This window comes from Cataglyphis hispanica, chromosome 14 (assembly GCF_021464435.1).
Source record: "Cataglyphis hispanica isolate Lineage 1 chromosome 14, ULB_Chis1_1.0, whole genome shotgun sequence".
Taxonomy (NCBI): Eukaryota; Metazoa; Arthropoda; class Insecta; order Hymenoptera; family Formicidae; genus Cataglyphis; species Cataglyphis hispanica.
The window spans coordinates 2,817,600-2,841,475 of record NC_065967.1 but is presented as its reverse complement, the minus strand read 5'-3'; the positions used below and the strand labels follow the sequence as shown (position 1 = coordinate 2,841,475).

General features: G+C 32.3%; 6 protein-coding genes across 6 annotated transcripts; all 6 read left to right on the top strand.

The window, feature by feature from the left end:
- The first annotated feature begins 89 nt into the window (after window positions 1–89).
- On the top strand, window positions 90–1,900 carry LOC126854634 (putative odorant receptor 92a). The gene is made up of 5 exons (XM_050601567.1): window positions 90–904; window positions 1,143–1,242; window positions 1,377–1,487; window positions 1,613–1,768; window positions 1,847–1,900. The coding sequence occupies exons 1-5, from the start codon at window positions 90–92 to the stop codon at window positions 1,898–1,900; spliced, it is 1,236 nt and encodes a 411-aa protein (XP_050457524.1).
- A 934-nt stretch (window positions 1,901–2,834) lies between these two features.
- Window positions 2,835–6,742, top strand: LOC126854633 (uncharacterized). The gene is made up of 10 exons (XM_050601566.1): window positions 2,835–3,011; window positions 3,365–3,597; window positions 3,686–3,785; window positions 3,969–4,238; window positions 4,331–4,372; window positions 4,947–5,519; window positions 5,798–6,030; window positions 6,110–6,209; window positions 6,333–6,602; window positions 6,680–6,742. Exons 1-10 carry the CDS (start codon window positions 2,835–2,837, stop codon window positions 6,740–6,742), a joined length of 2,061 nt encoding a protein of 686 aa, XP_050457523.1.
- A 1,186-nt stretch (window positions 6,743–7,928) lies between these two features.
- Window positions 7,929–9,707, top strand: LOC126854632 (uncharacterized). Its single transcript, XM_050601564.1, has 4 exons — window positions 7,929–8,713; window positions 8,999–9,098; window positions 9,374–9,529; window positions 9,654–9,707. Exons 1-4 carry the CDS (start codon window positions 7,929–7,931, stop codon window positions 9,705–9,707), a joined length of 1,095 nt encoding a protein of 364 aa, XP_050457521.1.
- A 2,722-nt stretch (window positions 9,708–12,429) lies between these two features.
- Window positions 12,430–14,705, top strand: LOC126854668 (odorant receptor 13a-like). The gene is made up of 5 exons (XM_050601604.1): window positions 12,430–13,211; window positions 13,434–13,533; window positions 13,629–13,739; window positions 13,950–14,105; window positions 14,577–14,705. Exons 1-5 carry the CDS (start codon window positions 12,430–12,432, stop codon window positions 14,628–14,630), a joined length of 1,203 nt encoding a protein of 400 aa, XP_050457561.1. The 3' UTR covers window positions 14,631–14,705.
- A 1,803-nt stretch (window positions 14,706–16,508) lies between these two features.
- LOC126854631 (uncharacterized) lies at window positions 16,509–23,499 on the top strand. The gene is given in 14 exon segments (XM_050601563.1): window positions 16,509–17,037; window positions 17,156–17,255; window positions 17,495–17,605; window positions 17,925–18,080; window positions 19,795–19,985; window positions 20,188–20,287; window positions 20,408–20,518; window positions 20,662–20,817; window positions 21,798–22,600; window positions 22,721–22,820; window positions 22,909–23,019; window positions 23,105–23,134; window positions 23,136–23,264; window positions 23,391–23,499. Coding segments are annotated over 14 exon segments (2,700 nt in total). The 5' UTR covers window positions 16,509–16,510; the 3' UTR covers window positions 23,466–23,499.
- LOC126854669 (odorant receptor 45b-like) lies at window positions 17,870–21,171 on the top strand. Its single transcript, XM_050601605.1, has 6 exons — window positions 17,870–18,080; window positions 19,795–19,985; window positions 20,188–20,287; window positions 20,408–20,518; window positions 20,662–20,817; window positions 21,005–21,171. Exons 1-6 carry the CDS (start codon window positions 18,006–18,008, stop codon window positions 21,056–21,058), a joined length of 687 nt encoding a protein of 228 aa, XP_050457562.1. The 5' UTR covers window positions 17,870–18,005; the 3' UTR covers window positions 21,059–21,171.
- Window positions 23,500–23,876: the final 377 nt, after the last annotated feature.

Genomic DNA, 23,876 nt, shown 5'->3' with positions numbered 1-23,876 from the left:
GCAAACTTTCTACACGCAAGCGCCCATGCGATCAACTCCCATGCAACTCTTTTGATTGTTATAGTTGAAAAACAAAACGCAAAACAATTATGAAAAATGCGGATGAGTCGTCCACGAACGCTAGTGGGACGCTGTTTCGAAACTTTAATTACAAGTCCGACACGGAATATGTGGTGAAAGTCGCCAAAATCTTGTTAACGCCCGTTGGTGTTTGGCCCCTTTACAATATCGATTCCACGTTTGACAAGATGAAGTACGTCTTCCAGACGAGCTTCAATTTCAGTTTAATGTGCTTTTTACTTGTTCCGCATATCATTTATACCTTTTTCGATGCGGAGGATTTAACGAGATACATGAAGGTGATAGCCGCCCAGGTGTTCAGTCTTCTGGGTATCATCAAGTTCTGGACGATGATCATCAACAGAGATGACATCAAGTATTGTCTAGAGCAAATAGAGACTCAGTTTAGAGATGTGGAAAGTGAAGAAGATCTATCAGTGATGGTGAGACACGCCAAACTCGGCAGACAATTCACGATCATATATCTGGGATTATTGTATGGTGGTGCGTTGCCTTACCATATAATTATGCCGTTTTTGGCGGATAGAATTGTCAAAGAGGATAATACGACGCAGTTGCCTTTGCCGTATCTCAGCGACTACGTCTTCTTCGTCGTGGAGAACTCGCCCTTTTACGAGATCCTCTTCGTTGCACAGATCCTCTTTAGTACCATAATCTTATCAACAAACTGTGGCGTTTACAGCTTGATCGCAACTTGCGTGATGCATGCCTGCTGTTTATTCGAGATAAGCCGCAGACACATGGAAACTTTTTTGATCGACGAAACTGACGATCTTCACAAACGATTTGGGCAGATAATTATGCATCATATGCGAGCTCTCAGGTCGGCAAAGAATATGCAAACGTTTTATCAAATATATCATTAAGAATATTAATATATTTTATTATAATAGAAAGTAAAATATTTTAGTTTAATCACAAAGAAATTATTTTTATTACAAATATAATTGATACGCACGCAACATACATATGTGTGTATCTTATGATATTTGTAATTATTTATTTTTATTATAATTTATAATAATTGCTATTCCATGAAAAGTTATTTCTATCTATTACAGATTTACTGAAATGATTGAAAAATCATTTAATTTTGTCTTTTTATCAGAAATGGTTGGATGCACTATTATAATATGTTTTCTTGAATATGGTGTTCTTAAGGTATTTTGAAATATTTCTTGCGTTATATCGATTGATTTTCATTATTGTAAAATCTAATATTAAATTAACTTATATATATATATATATATATATATATATATATATATATTGCTTTTATAAATAATTTATTTCAGGAATGGGAGGACAAGCAAGTATTTGGTACAATTATATATTTTATTTTAGTGATTTCAATTTTGGTAAATGTCTTCACCTTATCATCTATCGGCGATCGTCTTAAAGAAGAGGTAGATATCAAATTATTAATATAATTAATTCTAAAAAAAGTGATCATATTAATATATTATATAACATTTAAATATATTAATTAAACATTTTCAATTCTTATATTTAATTTTATGCCATAAACAAGAGCGTAAAAATAGGAGAAACGTCATATTTTATCAACTGGTATGCGTTACCAGCGAAGAAGGTGAACGGTTTGGTCATGGTGATGATCAGATCAAATCGCCCGTCCTCATTGACAGCTGGTAAAATATTTGATATCTCTCTTCAAGGTTTTTGCGACGTAAGTAACTTCTGTCGTTTTTCATTAATTTGGAATTTATTCAAACATACTGCTCGATTATTTCACAAATGTTTCCAGGTATGCAAAACATCAGCAGCGTATCTTAATTTCATTCGAATGGTTGCAGAGTAAGACGCGATTGTCCTAAACATCATTCGCTGCAATATCGACTATTTCGCTCGAGATATATAAATTTTTTATTTTCACTCTATCACAAATATAACACTTATCATCTTATTCACATTTATCATTTAGCTTCATTAATATATCCGACATTAATGAATCAAACAATTAATAAAATATATTACTATATAACTGTTAGCAAAAATAACATTCAACATCATGATAAAAACAGCTGCGCTTTTCCCGCAGTAAGAAAGAAACGCGATTAAGATACAACAAAGTCGGCGGAGAACAACTTTCAGATTGTATAGAATGCTTCCCTCTGTTTTGCAGTTTTTCTTGGAACATCATTAATGTTCGCTCTGACCACAATTGAACTTTTCTCTCAACCTCAGTAAAACATTCTATAAAGTGCAAGTTAAAAATGAAGAGGGATCATTTTAATCGCTCTGATCGGAAAACAATCTCGCGCATGCTTACCGACAACCCTCTCAGCTTGACAGTCAGTCGTCGCTGAATTGTCATTAAGATTGCACTCGCGTAAAAGATCGCTGCATTTATGGAAGAGTTTAATCTTATGCAGAACGACAAACGGCTTTTGGATTTTCATTATGCTGCCCAGGTCAGCTTTTGGTTGTTAAAGCCGATCGGTGCCTGGCCACTGGAACAGCGAGCTACCAAAATAAATATTATTGTGTATAGCTTATCGATTGTTATCGCTATATTTTTTCAACTATTCATGATCATTCCGTGGATCATATGTATAATTACCGCTAAATGGAGCTTTTACGAGATTCTCAGGACTGCTTGCCCTCTAATATTTTCATTTACTGTTTTTCTAAGATACTTACTGTTGCTATTCCATCGAGATGAAATCAGAAAGTGCATCGATCATATTGTTGAAGACTGGCTTAACGTGGTAATAATTGAAGATCGCAAAATCATGCTAGCGAACGCTAAATTGGGACGCTTCTTTGGCATTATTTCCGTGGCGTTTATGTTCGGCAGCGGTATACCTTATACCTGTATACCTTTAGTGTTGCCATCCGTCGTTACAGAAGACAACGTGACGATTAGATCGTTTCCCAATCCCTCTGACTTAATCTTCTTGGACGTTCAGGTCGATTCAATGTACGACATTAAAATCTTTCATTCAAAGACATCTCATTTTTAAGTTTTTTTTTATTCATATTTTCCATCGTTTTTCTTTTTTTTGTTTTCTTTTATAAGATATATAAAATATATATAAAATTTTTAATTTTTTAGATATATATATATATATATATATGTCTTAAAAAAAAATTTTTTTTATAATAAGTTGATCACAGCTTTAATATTAGCAACAAATGCTTAAGAAATATATTGTGTTAATGTTATAATTAATAAGCACTTTTAATTTAAAAATAACTATATACAATTTGCAAATTTTAGAATTTTTTAGCAACTTTGTGTTCTTTTAACTATTACGTACAGGTCAGTCCAATTTACGAAATCGTATACATATTAGAAACTTTGTCATGTTGTGTTTTGTATACCGTATTTTGCGGCACTTGTAGTTTAACAGCTAAATTCGCAACTCACGCGTGCGGTCAGTGCGAAGTCTTGATGTATATAATTGAAGAGATAATCGAGGGTGGCGATCGAAACCGGGGTACTATCAACCAAAGGATTAAAACCGCTGTAACACAACATCTCCGAATACTCAAGTGAGTTAATTAACGGCATAACTGATTTAATTTGATTGTCATTTATTTTCCATTTACAATTTTCTGCAAATATTATATTAAATTTCAGATTTGTTTCTGATGTAGATAAAATATTGAACGAGATATGTTTAGCGGAATTTATAAATGCTTCGTGTAATATATGTTTACTTGGTTACTACGTTATCATGGTATGTCGATTAATTTTGCAATAACACATTCAATATTTTGATATTTTATATTATTAGCTAAAAGAGAGAGATAATGTATAAATATACTAATTATTATCTATATATATATATATATATATATATATATATATATATTATCTATATAATCTATTAATTGTTTATTTTTAATCTTATTACGTGTAGGATTGGCACAATCAAGAATCGATGCTACAAATTTTCGTCTATTTCCTTGCCTTCGTATCTATCATTTTTAACATATATATATTTTGCTATATCGGCGAACAGCTTGTAGATCGATACCAGAAAATAGGTATTAAATGTTATATGATAGAATGGTATCGTTTACCACAGAATAAGGCGCGTGATTTGATTTTTCCGATGATTATGTCAAATTATCCGATTGAACTTACTGCTGGAAAAATGATAACAATGAGCATAAGCAGTTTTTCTAATGTGAGTATGCTAATTTTTATTATTATTGAAAATACCTCGATTTATGTGTATCAATGTCATAAATGCTGATGCTGTCATATGTTGTACTTTAGATTTTGAAAACGTCGATGGCGTACTTTAATTTAATTCGCGAGGTTGTCTCGTGGGATAATATATAAATGTGTAAAAATGACAGAGAAAATTTTCGAGAAAAAGTATTTAAAAATATAAAACATCGCGCGAAGATTATTAATATTTTTAGAAATATGCGAGCTATCTGCTAGGTAATATATGTAGTTAAATGTAAGATTCGAATCATATAAAAATAATGCAAAGCACAGAGTTATGTAAAAACTTTTACACGCAATATGTGTTGTAAAGTTTTTCGAAAAAATATCAGAAAATATCAGTATTAGTAACGTTGACAACTTTGCGATTATCCTTGGACAAAAGTTTCCGTCGATGCCACATCATCGCTGTAAACTCCGCTCAACCCTTCCTGATTTATTCCACAGTCGCAGCTGCTGTTTCCCTATAAATCGACAACATTAAAAATGCAAATTACGAGTCATCAAAGTCACGACTTTTTACTCGCGGGGATGATCGGAGAAGTTCATCGAACGGGCCGCGCATGCTTCGTAATAGAAATCCGCACTAAATTTTTATTTCGCGATAGTAAAGATCGAGCTGGCAGTAACGTAACATCGAACAAAAATGGTTGATCAAAAGCAAAAGAGCGCATTCGCCTCCGATATAATGAAACAAAATAAATTTCACGTCTCGGACTTTTATTACGCCGTCCAGATAAGCATTTGCCTGCTGAAGCCGATCGGTGCTTGGCCGTTGCGACAGCAAGCTACCAAGGTAGAAATTATCGTTCACGGTTTATCAATCGCCGTTGCCACGTTCCTTCAGTTCTTCGCGGTCACCTCGTGGATTACATGTATGATTATCACAAAATGGAGCTTTTATGAGATTCTCAGAACCGCATGTCCGCTAATATTTACAATTACCGTTTTTCTGAGATACCTACTGTTGCTGTCCCATCAGCATGAGATCAAATCGTGTATCGATCGCGTTGCTGAAGACTGGCGTAACGTGACGATAGCCGAGGATCGTGAGATCATGTTAGCGAACGCCAAGTCAGGACGTTTCTTCGGCATCATTTCCGTGGCGTTCATGTTCGGCAGCGGTCTACCTTACAACTGCATGCCTTTAGTGTTACCGCCTATTGTTACCGAAGACAACGTGACGATTAGATCGTTTCCCAATCCCTGTGAGCTGATCTTCTTGGACGTCCAGGTCAATTCAATGTACGACTTTAAATCCTTTCAATCGCAGACTGAAAAGTTACAATTATATCACATTTTCTTATAATTATCATAATTTTCTCCTTTTTTGTTATAAAAGAAAAATCCAGAGAGATTTAAAAGTTTTTTTATAATAAATTAATTATATATTCTTAGCGATGCTCAATTATATTCGGCTAATGTTATAATTTTTAATAAAACTTTTAATTTTTAAAATAATTATGTATAATTAGCAAATTATGATTTTGTATTTTTAATTATCACATACAGGTCAGCCCAGTTTACGAAATCACATACGCATTGGTAGCTTTATCGTGTTTCACTGCGTATACCGTATTCTGCGGCATTTGTAGCTTAACAGCCAAATTCGTTACTCACATATGCGGCCAATGCGAGATCCTGATGTATATTTTCGATGAATTGGTCGACGGTGGTGAACGAAATCGTGGTACCGTCGACCAAAGGATCAGTACAGCTATGGTACATCATCTTCGAATACTCAAGTAAGTTGATTAACGTAACATAAGTTGATTGCATAATTAATTTGATTTGCAGTTATTAAATTCAGTTATTAAATTTCAGATTTGTTTCTGATGTAGATAAAATATTGAACGAGATATGTTTAGCGGAATTTATAAATGCTTCGTGTAATATATGTTTACTTGGTTACTACGTTATCATGGTACGTTAATTTAATTGCAATTTTATTTCAAAATTTTACTATTTTTATTAGGTATAACAAAAAATATTTATCATTATATAAATAAAAAGAAAGTATTTAATTTATTTATTGTCTAACATATAGGATTGGAATAATCAGGAATCGATGCTACAAATTTTCGTGTATTTCGTCGCCTTTATATCAATTACGTTTAACATATATATATTTTGTTATATCGGCGAGCGAATCGTAGAACAATGTCAAAAAGTAGGCATTAAGTGTTACATGATTGAATGGTATCGTTTACCACGGAATAAGGCGCGTGACTTGATTTTTCCGATTATTATGTCAAATTATCCGGTTGAGCTTACTGCCGGAAAAATGGTGAAGCTAACTATGAATAGTTTTTCTAATGTAAGTAGACAAAATTACATTGTTGAAAAGAATTTAACATTATAATTGTTCATAATGTTATTCGTTATACTCTCTAGATTTTAAAAGCGTCAATGGCATACCTTAACTTACTTCGTGAAGTTTCCTCGCAAGATATGTAAATATACAAGAGCTATCTTTACGATGAAATAATTAAGAAACATAAAAGATTGCGTGAAGATTATTAATATTTTCAGAAATATGTTTAAGAATTATGTAGTTCTTGCTGAATCTTATACAGATAGTTTAACATTAGATTGAAACATATAAAAGTAATGCATAACAGAGTCGTATAAAAAAACTTTGACGTTTATATTGTAGAATTGTTCGACGTAAATATTAGAAAATATCACAGAATTACGTGTTAATAACTTTGCGACAATTATCTACGGGTAAGAATTTCTATCCCGGTACACCATTGCATTAAATGCAATCGACTGTGCCTACCCTTTTCCTATTTATTTCAACAACTACGCTGTTTCCCCCATAAACTTAACTTTATTATAAAATGCAAATTACTAGTCAAAGTCGCGACTTTTATTCGCAAAGAATGCACAAGTTCATTGAACGAATTTTGCGCATGTTTCCGAGCAGAAAAAAAATTCGCGTAATTCTAGAAAATATATATATTAATCTTTCGGATATCTATATAAATTACTTACTTTTTAATTCGATGCACGTGTTAATACAGCATTTACAAACAAATAAATTATTTCTTTTTTAAAAAATATAATGATTATATGAAATAAGATTTAAAAAAAGTATAAGCAAGTTGGAGGAATAATAATATTCCAAAGCATTACATTATCAGCATATTGAAAATATGAATGATCTCTCTGATAAAGTTAAATAAAAATTTTATTTATCAATAAAACGCGATATTATTAACAATAGTATCTTGATAAAATCAAAGTGCAAAGTTTCCCTTATTTTATTTTTTGAAAAATAAATGCTCTTAAAGTTCAAGTTACAAAGTCAAAGTTTCCATGCGCGATACAAGTAGAGAAATCACATCGCGTGCGACATCAACCGCAGAAACTGCTTTCAATAACTACTGTGCTTCCCCTACGTAGTTCTTTAATTTTTAATATACGCAGGCGCAAGAGTGGATTGATAGCGTCTTTTACTGGGACTGTAACGGTCACCAAAGAACTTGAATTCTGACTTGTCGTATATTCATTGTTTTCGTCGCGTGATCGTAGAATCTTCTCTGTCGTTCTAGCATTATTAAAATTATCAAAAGCTGTTATGCTCTGTCTTTTATATTTTTAAAAATATTACAAATTGTGATTATATACGATCATTAGGATGATTCACAATAAACATTATCAAGAGGACGTGAAATACGTCGTCGAGCAAAGTCATGTTGTACTTCGCATGCTCGGTATTTGGCCATTGACCGATAGACGAGCAAACACAATCGAGAAAGTTACAAATATCGTTTGTATAATTATTTGCTATCTTCTTCTCCATTCTGATATGGTACCGGGCGTTTTGTATTACATATTTGTCGATGATGGAGCGCGCGAACAGATGAAGATGCTGCCACCGATTCTATACTCAATCATGGCGATCGCTAAATACAGTAATTTGATTATCCACGAGTCTAATATCAGACGTTGTCTGCGACACATCGAGGAAGATTGGAGGACGATAATTATCAGCGATGCGCGAGAAGTGATGCTGGACAAAGCCAAGACCGGAAGACGACTGTTTACCTTGTGTTGCACGTTCATGTATTGCGGCGGAATCTCTTACAACACAATAGTGCCGTTATCAAGAGGAAGTATCGTTACCGATCAGAACATCACGATCAGACCGCTATCCTGTCCCGGTTATTACGTTTTTTTCAATCCGCAAAATAGTCCCGCTTACGAAATTGTCTTTCTCCTGCAGTGCCTCTGCGGTCTCGTCATGTACACGATCACGGTGGCGATTTGCGGCCTCGCCGCGCTCTTCGCGCTGCATGCGTGCGCCCAGATGGAGATTCTGATGCGTTTGATGGAGGATCTTGTCAATGAAAACGAATTTGGACAGCGAAAGGTTGTTGCAAAACTGGCAGTCGTAATCGAACATCAAATAAGAATACGAAAGTAAGTCTTTAGTTTTATTATAGCACGTTACTTTTTGTTGACACGTATCTAAATATTAAATACTGAAAATATAAGGACCCTCTCGAAGCATCTATTATTTTTTAATTACAGATATGATATTTATTGAGATTAACAATTTTTTATTATTATTGGAGTTGTGTTTAAAAAGTTGTGCATATTTATATTTTTTTAAATATTAATATACATATATATATTTTGATATTTTCATATATATTCTTGTTTTTTATTTCTGAATCGAAAATATATTTGATAATTACGTTTTAGTTTCTTGCAATTGGTGGAGAACACTTTGCGCTATAGTAGCTTAGTCGAAATATTGGGGTGTACCATAATCATATGTCTTACGGGATATTGTATAATAATGGTATGAGAAAAATAAAATGCAAATAAATACATTATATTTAGGTGCATAAATACGCGGACCGTGAATATAAATTAATTTTATTCCCAGGAGTGGCAGGATAGAAACGTAGCTGCTCTGTGTTCGTACATTACAGCTACTATGTCCGTTATTATTAATATTTTTATTTTATGTTATATCGGAGAATATATAAGGACGCAGGTAATTTTGTGAATATTTAATAAAGACTTTTTATATATTGTTTTTTTACGCAAAGTAATTATAATTATCCACGATAGGCAGAAGAAATAAGCTGGACTTCTTGCACGCTTGACTGGTATCGTCTTCCGATAAGTACGGCGCGAGATATGGTATTAGTGATAACTGTTTCGAATGTTTTGCCACGAATTACCGCTGGAAAATTTATTGAACTGTCTTTTAAAACATTTGGTGATGTAAGCGACAGACTTAATATAAATAATTTTTTTTTAAATAATAATTTACTAGTAATTCTGCAATGTTTTATTATAAGTTGTAAAAATTAATTGTGATTAAAGATATAAAAAATTGATATTTCAGGTAATTAAATCTGCTGTAATCTATTTAAACATGCTTCGACAACTAACTGAATAAATGACAAAAAGAACTGGAGAATTGGTGATAAATTTCTATCTAAGACAATCTATATTTAATTAATATTGTTGAAAGAATTATTATTAATATTATATATAACAAAAATAAATAGTAATATATATATATATATATATATATATATATATATAATTAAATAATTTATTTTATATATTTTCTACACTTTTTTACAGAAAATTAGAGAAAAATAGAATCCAGATTGTATTTCTCTCACTCACATCGTTACAAGAAAACTTTCCCAGAGCGTTAACCTTTTTGTAATTTTCGAGAAAACCTTTCCTTCATAGAGACAAAGAAATAAATGCAACATCCTTTTAAAAGTTCATGCACACGCGATATCAATGATTTATCTGTTACGTGGCTTTACGCGATTGTTTCAACATGTAAGCGCATGCGGATCGCAAGTTTTCTTGAATCGTATAAAACGGATCAACTACGATCAGTGGCGAGTAAACGCGCGTCGCTTTACTACCGCGTAGATCAGCTTCAAGACATCCACAAACAAAAATTATTTGAACATAAATTGCGTTAGCCAGTTTGTGTTTAGTCGGTTAGACATGTGATAGTATCTACGCATAAAATTCTAGTTTTATAGACGCTCGAAAGGATTTCGATGCTCCTTGCTTTTTACATTCTTTTCATTTGTGAATTAATCCCAGCGATTATCTACATAAAAACTACACAAAACTGGAAGTAACAATCACCATATTATTCACAGTAATGGCCAAATAAGCTGCTGTTCAGATGAAAAAGTGAGAGACTGTCTTGTGCAGATGGAGAACGAAACAGCAAGTTCAAGCGAGTTCATCACGACGTCATCATCAGCAGGATCAGAACTGACAGATGTTTGCTTCTATAGTATGTGATATATTTATATAGTCTACTGAAATGTTGTTTCAAACGATCACTGTTACAGCGCTGAAAAAATATTTTTATACATGAGAAATATATCCCGTATATTATAAATACAAATGTACTTGATCTTACGATTCAGAGGCTTACCGTATCCTGACTTTATTTTGTTTGACGTGCAGGTCAATTTCACCGATTAAAAAAATATTCGTGTTTGCAGTTCTTCACAGAATTCGTCAAATATGGCAATAATTCTGGCAATGTGCAATCTCACAGTCTTCTTCATGATGCATTTGCGCAGCTAGACCTATTTGACTTTAATAAAGAATTTATTAAACACACTTAAAAAGTTAAATAAGACATTGTGAAAATATTTTAAATCAAAACGCGTAAGTAAATCAATTTTTCTAAATGTTTTGCACAAATTTGTCACTTTCAATAATACCATATTTCGCTACAAGTCAATAATTTTAATGTGTATATAATAACAATTAAATAAACATAGATATAATTATATTTCTAAAAGATTAAATTCTTGTTTTTTTTTGCGTTATATTTTAATTCTTGCAATGAATGCAGAATAATATACAATATACGAGGCTTATGGAATGTATTATAATTGTTTTCTAAAATATTTAAAATTATTATTGTGCAAAAATAATTATGTAAAGTAAAAGTAATTAGAGTGATATAAAATTTAACAGGCAACATGTTGTGCTTCTTGTAATAATAATCTTATAAAAATAATCTCAGAAATATTTAATGAAAAAATATATAAATATTTATATACATTGTGTCGAATTTACAGAAATAAGAAGACAACAACTCTGTAAAATTCATATCTCATTGGATTCACATGAGTTACTTTCAACATATTTATCTTTTGCCTCATCAGCAAACAACTTTGGACGAAGGTACGTTGAGTATTCGGCAAAAATATTCAATTGTCGCAATAATTATTTTATCTACCTTTTATCGATGCGATTAATGAAGTAAGAGATATGTAATTATTTTAATTTATTATTTGTGTGTGTAACTCAACAAGGGAAAATAGTATTAACAAGGGAAAATGGTATTAACAATTGCACATTAAAAATTATACAACGTAATCAAAACTTCTACTTACCTATCAACATCGCAGTTTCTAAAAGCGCAAGTTACAATAGAGATATTAACAAAGTCAAACCCAAATATATAATTAAAAAACTTGATAAACGTTGATATGTCAAAATTTCAGGGAAACGATTTGCTGCTTTTAATTTTTGCTCCTCACGCAACTACAAGTTCAACAAGTTCATTTTGCTTTTCCGAGCACTTATCATCGATCAGATATCGTTTCTATATAAATGTACTTCACATATGTAATTTCATATTTATTTATTTCATCATATAGATATAAATTCATAATTATTTAATCCACTGATGTTATGCAAAAATGATGTTATTTTTCTGTCATTTTCTTTTACTTTTTACATGCAATCATATCGAAATGTTCTTTACTATATAAGCGATACTAGTATTACGTATCGGTCAACGTTCTGATAAATGCAACCCCAAGGTTTCATACAGAAAGAAACAAAGTTATAGTCTATTATATTCCAGTATTTAAAAAAAGATGCACATTGGCAAATAGAAATGTAGACTTTCCATGGGAAAGCAATACCGATCCTCGCTAGTGAATGAGTTGGCTCTTGCAACAACTCTTCTTCCAACTCTTCCGCAACGTTTGAATTTTTAAAGCGCGCAAGCGTAAGCGAATAACGAATTTACCTTATCGACAATTTTTTTTCGCAACGAGTCAGTCGTAATCCAATTTCCGTATAAATATCACCCACAAAATTAAGATAGAAAGATGCTACACAACCAACATTATCAAGATGACATCATGTATATTACACAATTAACGCGTCAGGCTTTGAGTTTACTTGGAATCTGGCCATCTTTCAACAGAAAAAAATCCATCGGCCAAAAAATTCGGAAATTCCTGTTAATCTCAGGCTCTTATATTCTTCTCTACTGCGTTCTAATACCCGGCCTCCTATTCTGGTTAATCGAGAAGAGAACGCGCGTCCGTGTTCAAACAATACCTCTGATTTTTTATGGTTTCATGGCTACAGGTAAATACAGCATTTTGGTATTAAGCGAGGGACGCATCCGACGTTGCTTGAAGCATATGGAGGAAGATTGGAGGATCCTTTTCAGCATAGAGGCAAGAGATTCGATGATCGAATCTGCAAAGATTGGAAGACGCTTGGTTACGCTTTGCGCAGCTTTCATGTATGGTAGCGGATTATCCTTTCGATCGATTCTGCCATTCGCCAAGGGAAAGATTGTCACCGCGCAGAATGTCACAATCAAACCTTTACCCTGCCCTGCTTATTTGTTCTCTTTCGATATACAAGTCAGTCCTATTTATGAGACGGTTTTCGCGATTCAATTTTTGTCCGGCATAGTTACTTATTCGATAACGATCGGTATGTGTGGCCTTGCGGCTGTCTTTGTGATGCACGCTTGTGGTCAATTAAAAATCTTAGTGGATCTGATGAGAAATCTCGTCGAAGTGCAAAGGGAAGAGACTCAAGAGTTGGATAGGAAACTTGGTGAAATAGTTGAGCATCAAATAAGGATACGGAAGTGAGTGTTTTTAAATTGTAATTTTTCTTAATTCTCTATTTTGATTTGAAATGGCTTAATAATTATTTATTAGTATTAATTAAAAATTATTGACACTTTATTATTGGTACTAACATACATTAAGTACTACAATTATTGATACATATTCTACATATTCATATTTTCTATACATATAATTAATATTATTTATTAATTATTTTTTTAACATCATTGACATTTCAGTTTTTTGCGATTGGTAGAACATACCATGCAACAAGCATGCCTGATAGAATTAGTGGGTTGTACGATAATTGTTTGCCTTTTGGGATATTTTATAATAAAGGTTTGTAATGTTTATATATTTCCGTAAATTATATATTCTCTCGATAAAATAAAACAAAAAATATAAGAGAAAATACGAAATATTTACGTTTATAGGAATGGGAAAATAGCAATTCAATAGCAATGTGCTCTTACTTTATTACACTTACATCTCTGATGATAAACATGTTTATGTTTTGTTATACCGGTGAACAGCTTAGTGTTCAGGTACATTTGTCAACACCAACCTATTAAATTTATTAGCAAACGAAATATTATATATTATAGTATAATAATGTTATACTTAATTTATTTTCTCTACATAATTTATTTTCTCATTAAAGATTGTATATGCTTTTTATAAAAGAATATATTGTTGAAAAAATTTATATAAAATTATGTTGAAATATAAAATGCTTAAATGTCAATTGATGACAGGCGGAGAGAGTAGCTAGTACATCGTGCGAGCTCGAATGGTATCGCCTTCCGGACAGAAAAGCGCGTGGGATTGTGCTAGTGATGATTATGTCGAACTTACCTACCAAAGTCACCGCTGGAAAGATCATGGAATTGTCATTCAAGACATACTGTGATGTAAGAACGTTCATACTCATTTATTTTTTCAGAAATCTGCAATAATTGTAATACACATGACAGTTGAACATATTATTAAATATTTATTTTTATAATATAAGTAAATATAAATATAAATATAAATAAAAAAAATATATGTGCATAATATAATGGAAAAGACAGATACAGCAATCAAATACTTTCTTAATTTATATATTTGGCATTAATTATACATTACATTTTTTATGTATGGTAAACAAGTTACTAAGAGAGTTCAATGCTATTATTCTCTATAATAATATTAAATTAAATCATTTATATATAAACGACACATATACATTTTTAATTGATATTTGTCTCACATATTTGCATGGATAATATCATTCATATATGTTTTATTTTTTATTTGCATTGAATATAATTATTTTTCATTGAATTACATTAAATCATGACAAAATAATAAATAAATTATTACGGAATGTTGTATTTTAGGTGGTGAAGACAGCTGTGACATATTTTAATATGCTTTTAAACGTAACCGACTGAATTATTTTCTGTGCTGTATAATTTTTATTTTTATCATTAAAATTATATATGAATACGGACAGCAACATTATCAAGTAAACTTATAATATAAATGTGTCAGATACAAAAATTTTGTATAATGTACATATATATATTTGCATGATGTATCTCGATATAAATATATATCTTCTATAGAAGAATGCGTGCAGAAAGTTTTCTGATATGAGATACGTTAAATTTCTTTTAGAAACCCGCGTGAGATATTAAAGTAGTTATTTAAGTTATACAATTATTATTTTATCATTCTAATAATGTATAACAATTTAAAAATATTCGACAATATAAATATAATTTGACATTTGTCGAGAAACGTACCAATATTGTGCTATACGTTGACTTTTACATGTGATCAAAGTATATAAAATCAAAACATCGTAAAAGAGTACGGAGCTATTATTATCGGTCAATGTTCGATAAATACAATCGGAAGTTTAAGTACAGGAAAGAACAAAGTTTTAAAGCCATTTTTAGTTAAAAAAGAGATACACGTTGACGAATAAAAATTCTATTCGTGGAAAGCATAATCGTAACCTTCGGTGAGCAAGTTGACTCTCTTGAAAAACTCTCCTGCTTTTAAAATATCTTTCTCACGCAATCATTTCAATCTTTAAAGCGTGCAAGCGTAAACGGAGCGAGTTTATTTCATCGATCATTTGTTTTTCAACTGCGAACAGTCGTGATTCAGCTCGCATTTAAATTTCACATTAACGCTAGCAATTTGCACGATAGTTGGTGTTCAAGAATAATTTTTAAGAGAAAAAATCGCAGAACATTCCCCAAACGTTTCTTCAAAATTTTCAAAAGAAATGCGGCGTAACAAACGTTATTAAGATGATATTATGTTTATCACACAATTAACATGTAACTAATTAACATGTCCTTCAACAGAAAAAGAACTATTATTGAAAAAATGAACAAGTTTCTATATCTTACGCTCTTCTCTATTCCGTACTGATTCCCGATTTCTTCTTCTGGATACTCGAAAAGAGAACATATGTCAAAATTCAGACGTCGCCTCTGCGTGAAATATTAGTAGTCAACAATCTCGTTTTTCACTGCTGTCATCAAATAGTTTCTTTGCACAACATTAATCCTCTTTTGACTTTCATCGGGGGAACTTTCTTTCTCTACGATAAAAAAATTATCAATAAATCTGCGTGCAACCCCTACAAAAGTTTCAACACATGCAACATTAACCATCTGCTTGACGTGGCTTTTCAATAAAATTAAAACTGTCACTTCTTGATCAGCGATCGCAAAATGTAAAAAGAAAAAAAATTGATGATTGATTTTCCTGGCTGCTACAAAAGTCAATAAACGTAGACGAGTAAGAATACTTTTCATGGAAAACCATCGTCCCTTGGCAAGTGACTTCATTTACAAACTTTACTGCTTTTATTTCTCTTCCTCACGCAACGTTTGAATGTTTCAAACGCGCAAGCGTATACGAGAATTGAGTTGGCTTTATGATCAGATTTGCCCTTCAACGGTCAGTCGCGATTCCGCTCGCGTCCAGTATTAAACGTAGCTTACGCAACGGATGAAGTTCGAGAATATAATAAAATATTTAAAATTTATCGAAAAAAATGCCGCAAAACGAGCGTCATCAGGACGATATTTTATACATCACGCAACCAACTCGCAACATTTTATGTGCACTTGGTGCCTGGCCGTCCATCGGTCGAGAAAGATCCGTGCAACCGCAAGCTTGCAACTTTCTCCTGATTTGTGTCACCTACACTCTTCTTTCCTGCGACCTTATACCCGGTATCCTTTATTGGCTGATGGAGGAATCGACACGTATTCGACTCCAGACGATTCCTCTTCTTCTCTACGACCTTATGTCCGTCAGTCAATACAGCATCTTTATATTTCGCCGTGATCAGCTGAGGCAGTGTTTGAAGCATGTCGAGGAGGATTGGGAGAGCATTATTAGTGTGGATACGCGTAACATTATGATGAAATCCGCAAAGATGGGCAAACGCCTAGCTACAATCTGCGGAATTTTCATGTACACTGGTGCCTTTACCTTTCGAACTATCCTACCGTTATCCCACGGAAAAATCATCACCGATCAGAATATTACAATAAGACCTCTTGCCTGTCCGGGTTATTTCTTCTCTCTCGACGTGTACGTCAGTCCTATTTATGAGATACTCTTTACAATTCAATGTTTAACAGGTATTGTTATGGTTTCGATCGTGATAAGTGCATGCGGCTTTACAGCGATTTTCGTGGTGCATGCTTGCGGTCAGCTGAAGATCTTGATCGATTTGATGAGACGTCTGGTGCAGGAACCGTGGAGAGAGGAAAGTGAAGTGGATGAAAAGTTAGCTCAAATAGTCAAGCATCAAGTAAGAGTTCGTAGGTAAGTCTTCAATTTTTGAACGTTGCGCTTTAGTAAATTAATTAAAAAAAATATGTTTTTTTTTTCTTTTACATTGATGCAAACAATGTTAAACTTTTCATTGATAATTGCATTTCAGTTTTTTAAAATTGGTACAGCATACTCTGCAAGAAATATATTTGATAGAAATTATGGTGAATACAATAGCCATCTGCCTTTTATTATATTTTATGATAGTGGTTCGTAAGTCGTTTATAATAAATTTTAATAAAAAAGTTGATTAATTATTTGGGCATAATATATACAGATAGAATAAATGACAAAAATTCAATATTCACTCGCAATTTAAAATTCTAATATTCATTTATTATTATTAATTTCAAATTTTCGTATGACGATGCATGTTTCAGTAACAAAAAGATATTTTAAAATTTGCAACTAGCTAATAATCTATGCTATATGACATTTATACTTGTAGGATTGGCAAAGTAAGAATATAGCAGTTTTATGCACTTATTTGTTAGGCATTGCAAACGTGGCAATTCATATGTTTATATTTTGTTATACCGGTGAACAGCTTACCGGTCAGGTAAGCTATTTTATGAATATTAAAATACTCGATTTTTAGGACTGACAATTATAATAAAGTTTAATAGTACTCAATTAAATGACTTATTTATTACATAAATGAAATTGCATACTTTCAATTTTAAGAGAATATTTTGTAAGACTTATTATTATACATACATTAAAATATATACTATATTTTTATGAAATTTTTTAATTAAAAATATAAAGAAAATATATAGAAAAAATGTGTGTTGCACTACCTTTGAAATAGCAAATAAAAATTTGATGAAAACAAATTTTGTGGCCATTGCTACGTATGTGTGATAAATCAACAATAGGCGGAAAAGGTTGCCATTGCATCGTGCGAACTCGAGTGGTATCGTCTTCCGAACAGGAAAGCACGCAGCGTTATATTACTGATGATTATGTCTAATACACCAACCAAGATTTCCGCAGGAAAATTTGTCGATTTGTCACTCAAGACATTTGGTGACGTAAGTAAAAAAATTAAAATATGTAAATTAGGATGTTTGATTTATATAGGTCTGCAAAAAAGATCAAAGCAGATAAATTTTTTTTTATAAAGCCCTTTAATCCAAGTCTATCTCATCATGCTAATTATACAAATATTAAAAACAATAAATTATTTTATATTTATAAATATATATATATATATTTGTTGGCTAAAATCTTTTTTTTTTTTTTTAAGCATTGTGTAACATATTGTAATGAAAATTTTTATAATGAATTTATCAAAACAATGATCAATTAAATATGTTTTAGGTCATGAAAACATCTGGAGCATATTTTAATATGCTTCGAAGTATAATCGAGTAAATATTTAAATAATCGAGATTATGATGTAAACTAAATATACTTGATTATATATTGAATCACTATACACAGAGTCTATACATAGAGTCGAATATATAAAATTTTAATTCTACGTAAATATAAATGTAAAATATTTATCACACACATTAAAATATACATATTTTATTGAAGAATTTATATTATAATTCGTAAACCAGTAAATATTGCCGGATGAAAAAAATATATTAATCTACCAAATAACATTTTTACTATAAAAAATATCTCTGCTATTCGAATATACTTTTTTTAACGCTAGCAAAAATGACATACACACTTGTGCAAAATATATTATTATCTGATAAATCAAAGGCTTATAATATCTCATCTATATAGCTGCAGAACGTTGAGAATATTTTCCAATATTTCTTCTAAAGAGACTGTTTGTGAAACAATTACATTGGTATTAACCAGAAATGTCGATGAACTGTTGACGGATAAGAATAAATTTCACGGAAAAGTGTCGCTATAATTCACTTTATTTTCAAACTTTGCTATGCTTTTAATCTTTCTCGAGAACTCTAAGCACTCATTATTATCCATACGTTTGACTTGTCAATCGCTCGGAACGCAAGCGCACTTTACGCACCGAGTTATGCTCAGACTAAACGATAGCTCGGCTGAATCAGTGATGAAAAAGCACGCGTTTTATCATTACACACATCCTTTCACTCATATCACGTTTCGAACGATAAAATCGTGCTATTCGATAACGTTGTGCTCAGAAAAGTATTTAATGGAAACTTAAAAATGTTTGCAAATAAAAATTATGAAAATGATATAAAATATACCATACAATTAAATCGTTTTGTTTTTCGTCTACTGGGTATCTGGCCGTGCATGGACATCGAGCCGTCACTTTTCGAAAATCTCAGCAAAATCGCGCTCATCCTAGGCTGCTATTTACTCCTCGCCTGCGAGTTAATCCCGACAATCTTGTATGTAATTAATATCGAAAAACGTTCTCGCGTCAGATTAAAACTCTTATCGTCCGTGATGTTTACGATATTAGCGGTCCTCAAGTACAGTAGCCTGGTGTTTAGCCAGAATCGAGTGAGAAACTGCTTAATACGAGTGAGAGACGATTGGCGAAACGTCGCAAGCGCGAGCGCTCGTGAATTCATGATTGACAAAACCAGAACCGCGAGACGCTTGCTTCTCTTATGCGGTTTATTTATGTACTCTTCCGGCTTGTACTTTCGTACAGTCGTGCCATTGAGTAAGGGAAAGATCATTAACGATCGGAACATTACGATCAGGCACTTGCCATGTCCGAGCGATTTCATTCTCTTCGACGGGCAAATTAGTCCCGCTTACGAAATCATGTTTTTTATACAGTTCATTTCCGGATTTATAAAATACACCATCACAGTGGCTATCTGCAGTCTCGCCGCGCTCTTTGCTATGCATCTTTGCGCACAGTTGGAAATATTAATGACGTTAATGAACAATTTGATAAACGAGCCCGAAGAAAAGAATCTGGATAGTAGACTGGCCGTGACTGTGGAATATCAAAATAGAATGAGAAGGCAAGTTTTACAGTATCTCTATCTCATTTATCATAATTATATATCTATCTGCATTCTTTTTTTTTTTATTCATAAATTTTCTATGAGATTGAAACATTAATTTTTTTTTTTCATTTTATTAGCTTTTTATGCTTTTTTCTAATATATTAGATCAACAAAATTTCCTAATGAAAATCCATTTTTTGCGCGCGTCCCTTTATAGTTTCTTACAATTGGTGCAGGATACTTTGGAATATGCGAGCCTATTAGAAGTGATGGGATGTACGATAATTGTATGCCTTTTAGGACACGATATTCTGACGGTGCGCTTAAATAACTAATGATAAGAAGTTCGCACGATTTTAAATTCGTGTAAAATAATGTATACGTTGTTTTATTGTTTGCATGTGTAAAATTTATATAAATAATTATTGACTTTACAGGAGTGGGAGGATCAAAATGTTATAGCTATGTTTTCATATCTCGTTCTATTGACATCGATTGGATTCAACATTTTTATTTTTTGTTTTATCGGTGAACAACTCTCTGTAGAGGTATGTAAATTATATTACAAACATATTATACAAGTAATATTGTGTAAATTGAGACACAAAGAGCGAGACATCAATCTATTAAGGAGCTTTATTTTTTCGATTATTATTTGTATTCATTTGATGTATTTTGCTGGTAAAAATAGGGAGAAAAATTGGCACTTACGGCGTGTACATTGGCTTGGTATCGTCTTCCGGATGCGAAAGCACGAGCACTGATTTTAGTCATAGCCATGTCAAATATTCCTACGAAACTTAAAGCTGGAAAATTTATTGATCTTTCTATCAAGACATTCGGTGATGTAAGTAATAAGTTTATTGGTAAAAAACAACTTTATATAAACTTAATTATTTTATTAAAAATTTGGTCTTTTTTAATATAATACTGATATAATACATAAAATACTGATTTACGCTTTATAAAAAGACTAGGTATTTAAAAAAAAAGTGATTTTACATAAAAAACCTAACGCATATATTATATTTTAGGTTGTTAAAACTGCTGTTACATACTTGAATCTTATTCGAAAAGTAATGGAATAAGTAATTCTCAATGTTATATATGATGCACATTTCCTTTTAATCGTAGATTGTTATTCAGTAGAACTATTTATTATTTAATAGAAAAAAGTAGTGCATTAAAAATATTATACAAAATGCAATCAACTTTTTCTTATTACAAATGCATATCCTTTAATATTTTGCGGAAAATATGAAATGTCTAATTTCAAATATATTCTATTTATAGAATAATACATTAATATGGTAATATCATTATGTGTTCAATTCTTTCAAACTTTTTTTTTATTTGAATAACTTGGAACGTATGAAACAGAGAAATTAATGCAAATTATCGTACAATTTTTGTCTTAGTTTCTTAAAAATATAATTATGAATACGTCTTCCGTATCTAAATTAATTGTTGTTAAATGATGAAATGATGAAATGATTCGATATTTCATTTAGAACACGGAACACGTGCATCGTCATCAAAAAAGATCAATACATTTTTTTTCAATGTATACTTGCTATTTTTTCTCTCTATTTTCTCGTGCGTGCGGCTTTCTAAAGTCGGTACACGTTCGTAACTTTGTGATATATCCTTTCTCGAACATCCTCGACGTTTGTAACTTTTCCATGATTTATAAAAGAGAAGGAAGATTATGGGTAATAATCGCTATACCTCTACTATCGATTCCACTTCTCTTCCGCTTTCATCAAAGACGCAAGCGCACCGCCGTTACATTTCCCGCTTCAATCAGTGTGTTGATCGGTTCTCTAGCAACGTTTAGATCAAATGGACCGTCAAACAAATACTTTTTATCGCAATGACATCAGACGCACTGTGCAAGTAACGCGCTGTGTTTTAAATTTGATCGGCGTATGGCCATCGCAAGACGATTCGTCCGCCTTCACGATCGTCCGGATAAAGATGCTCAGAATCCTGTGCCAGGCTCTACTGTATTTCATCTTCGTGCCGGGAATACTGAAAATGTTTCTCAAGGAGACGAACTCTCGTCGTCGCCTCAAAATGATCAGTCCCATGTGCAACTGTCTGATGGGCGTGCTGAAGCACGCGGTGTTAATTTGCCGAGGCGACCGCATCAAGGACTGCATCAGGCACATCGAGGAAGATTGGAGGAAGGTGAATCTGACAGAAGACCGCAGGATTATGATGAACAATTCAAAAATCGGCCGCAGCCTCGCAATTCTCTGTGTAACTTTTGTCTATGTCAGCGGTTTTTCGTATCGCACAATAATGCCTTTGTTACGCGGGGTTATCACTACGCCGCAAAACGTAACGATCAGACCAATAGGACACGACGGTTATTACGTGTTCGTAGACCCACAAAAAACACCTGCTTACGAAATTATCTTCACAATTCAGTATTTTTGCGGAGTCGTGCAGTACTCGATAACCAGTGGTGCCTGCAGTCTGGCAGCTCTTCTGATACTGCACGCCTGTGGCCAATTGAAAATTCTTATCGCCAGGATGGAGGATCTCACGGAGATCAAACACTTTCGTGACAAGAACGCGAATCGGAAACTGGCGGCTGTTGTGAGGCAACATATCCGGATTAAAAGGTAATACAATATATCACGCCAAATAAATTGCATGCGAGAAATTTTCAAATTAATATGCCGCTTTGTAAATATAAATGAGAAATTAATAAAAATTAAATACTTTCATTAATATCGTCTTAGCTTTTTAAGCAAAGTAGAGGAAACTTTGCAATATACGTGTCTGATAGAAGTGGTCGGATGCACGTTCATCTTGTGCCTTCTCGGATATTATATAATAATGGTACGCGATTTATTTTAAATAAATATGATATGAAAAATCGAAAATGTCATTAACAGTGCAAAAAATATTTTTCATGCGCGTTTTATAGGAATGGGAAGATAAAAATGCGGTATCTATGACGATATACACTATACTTCTAATAACATTCACCTTTAATATTTTCATATTATGCTTTATTGGCGAGCTTCTCACGGATCAGGTTATAAATTATAATAATAATAATTACTTACGTTAATAAAAAGATCGAAAATCGTTGATTGGTTAATAGAGCAGTTTCATTATAGAGCATGAAAATGTACATTATTTCCTGTACATACTCTCAATTGGTATCGCATCCCTCACAAAACTGCTCGCAGTCTCGTTTTAGTGATCGCCGTGTCTAGTATACCTGTTAAAATCACCGCAGGAAAATTTATGGATCTATCTCTCAATAGCTTTGGTGCCGTAAGTGTTTCCATTTCGTATATTTCTCATATGTATAGTTTGAAAGATTACAGAGAAAGCTTTGTCTCGTAAATCTTAATTAATCACGAAATATTGAATCAAACATACAATTACGTGTTATTTTAGATCGTACGGACATCGGTAGCGTATCTAAATATTGCGTGCAACCAGCATTTAAATAGTAAAACAGCAGTTAATTAAACAAATGTTAGTAAAATCATCCGTAGAAAATCTAAACTCGAATCTATATAATATTCTGTCGAATGTAAATAGCACCGTTCGTAGCATTAATTAACGCAGGCATAAACATTTCCAAATTTTTTTATTCTCATTTTTACTAGACTTGTATGTAAACTTATTTTTTTTTTTACATTTGTGTACCTTTATATAATTATTTTATAATTGTAGCTTACAATGTATAATTAAATGAGTATCAACTTAACAAATTTCTTATAAACAAGCGATAATGATTCGTGATGCTTTACTTACATGCATATTCTTCTAAATCGTAAATTTAAACTTTGGAAATTACCGTATGGTGGCACATATAACGGTCTTCCCTTTGTTCCCCAACACCGCAAATGTGGTACGCTAAATTCGCAATCTTGTATG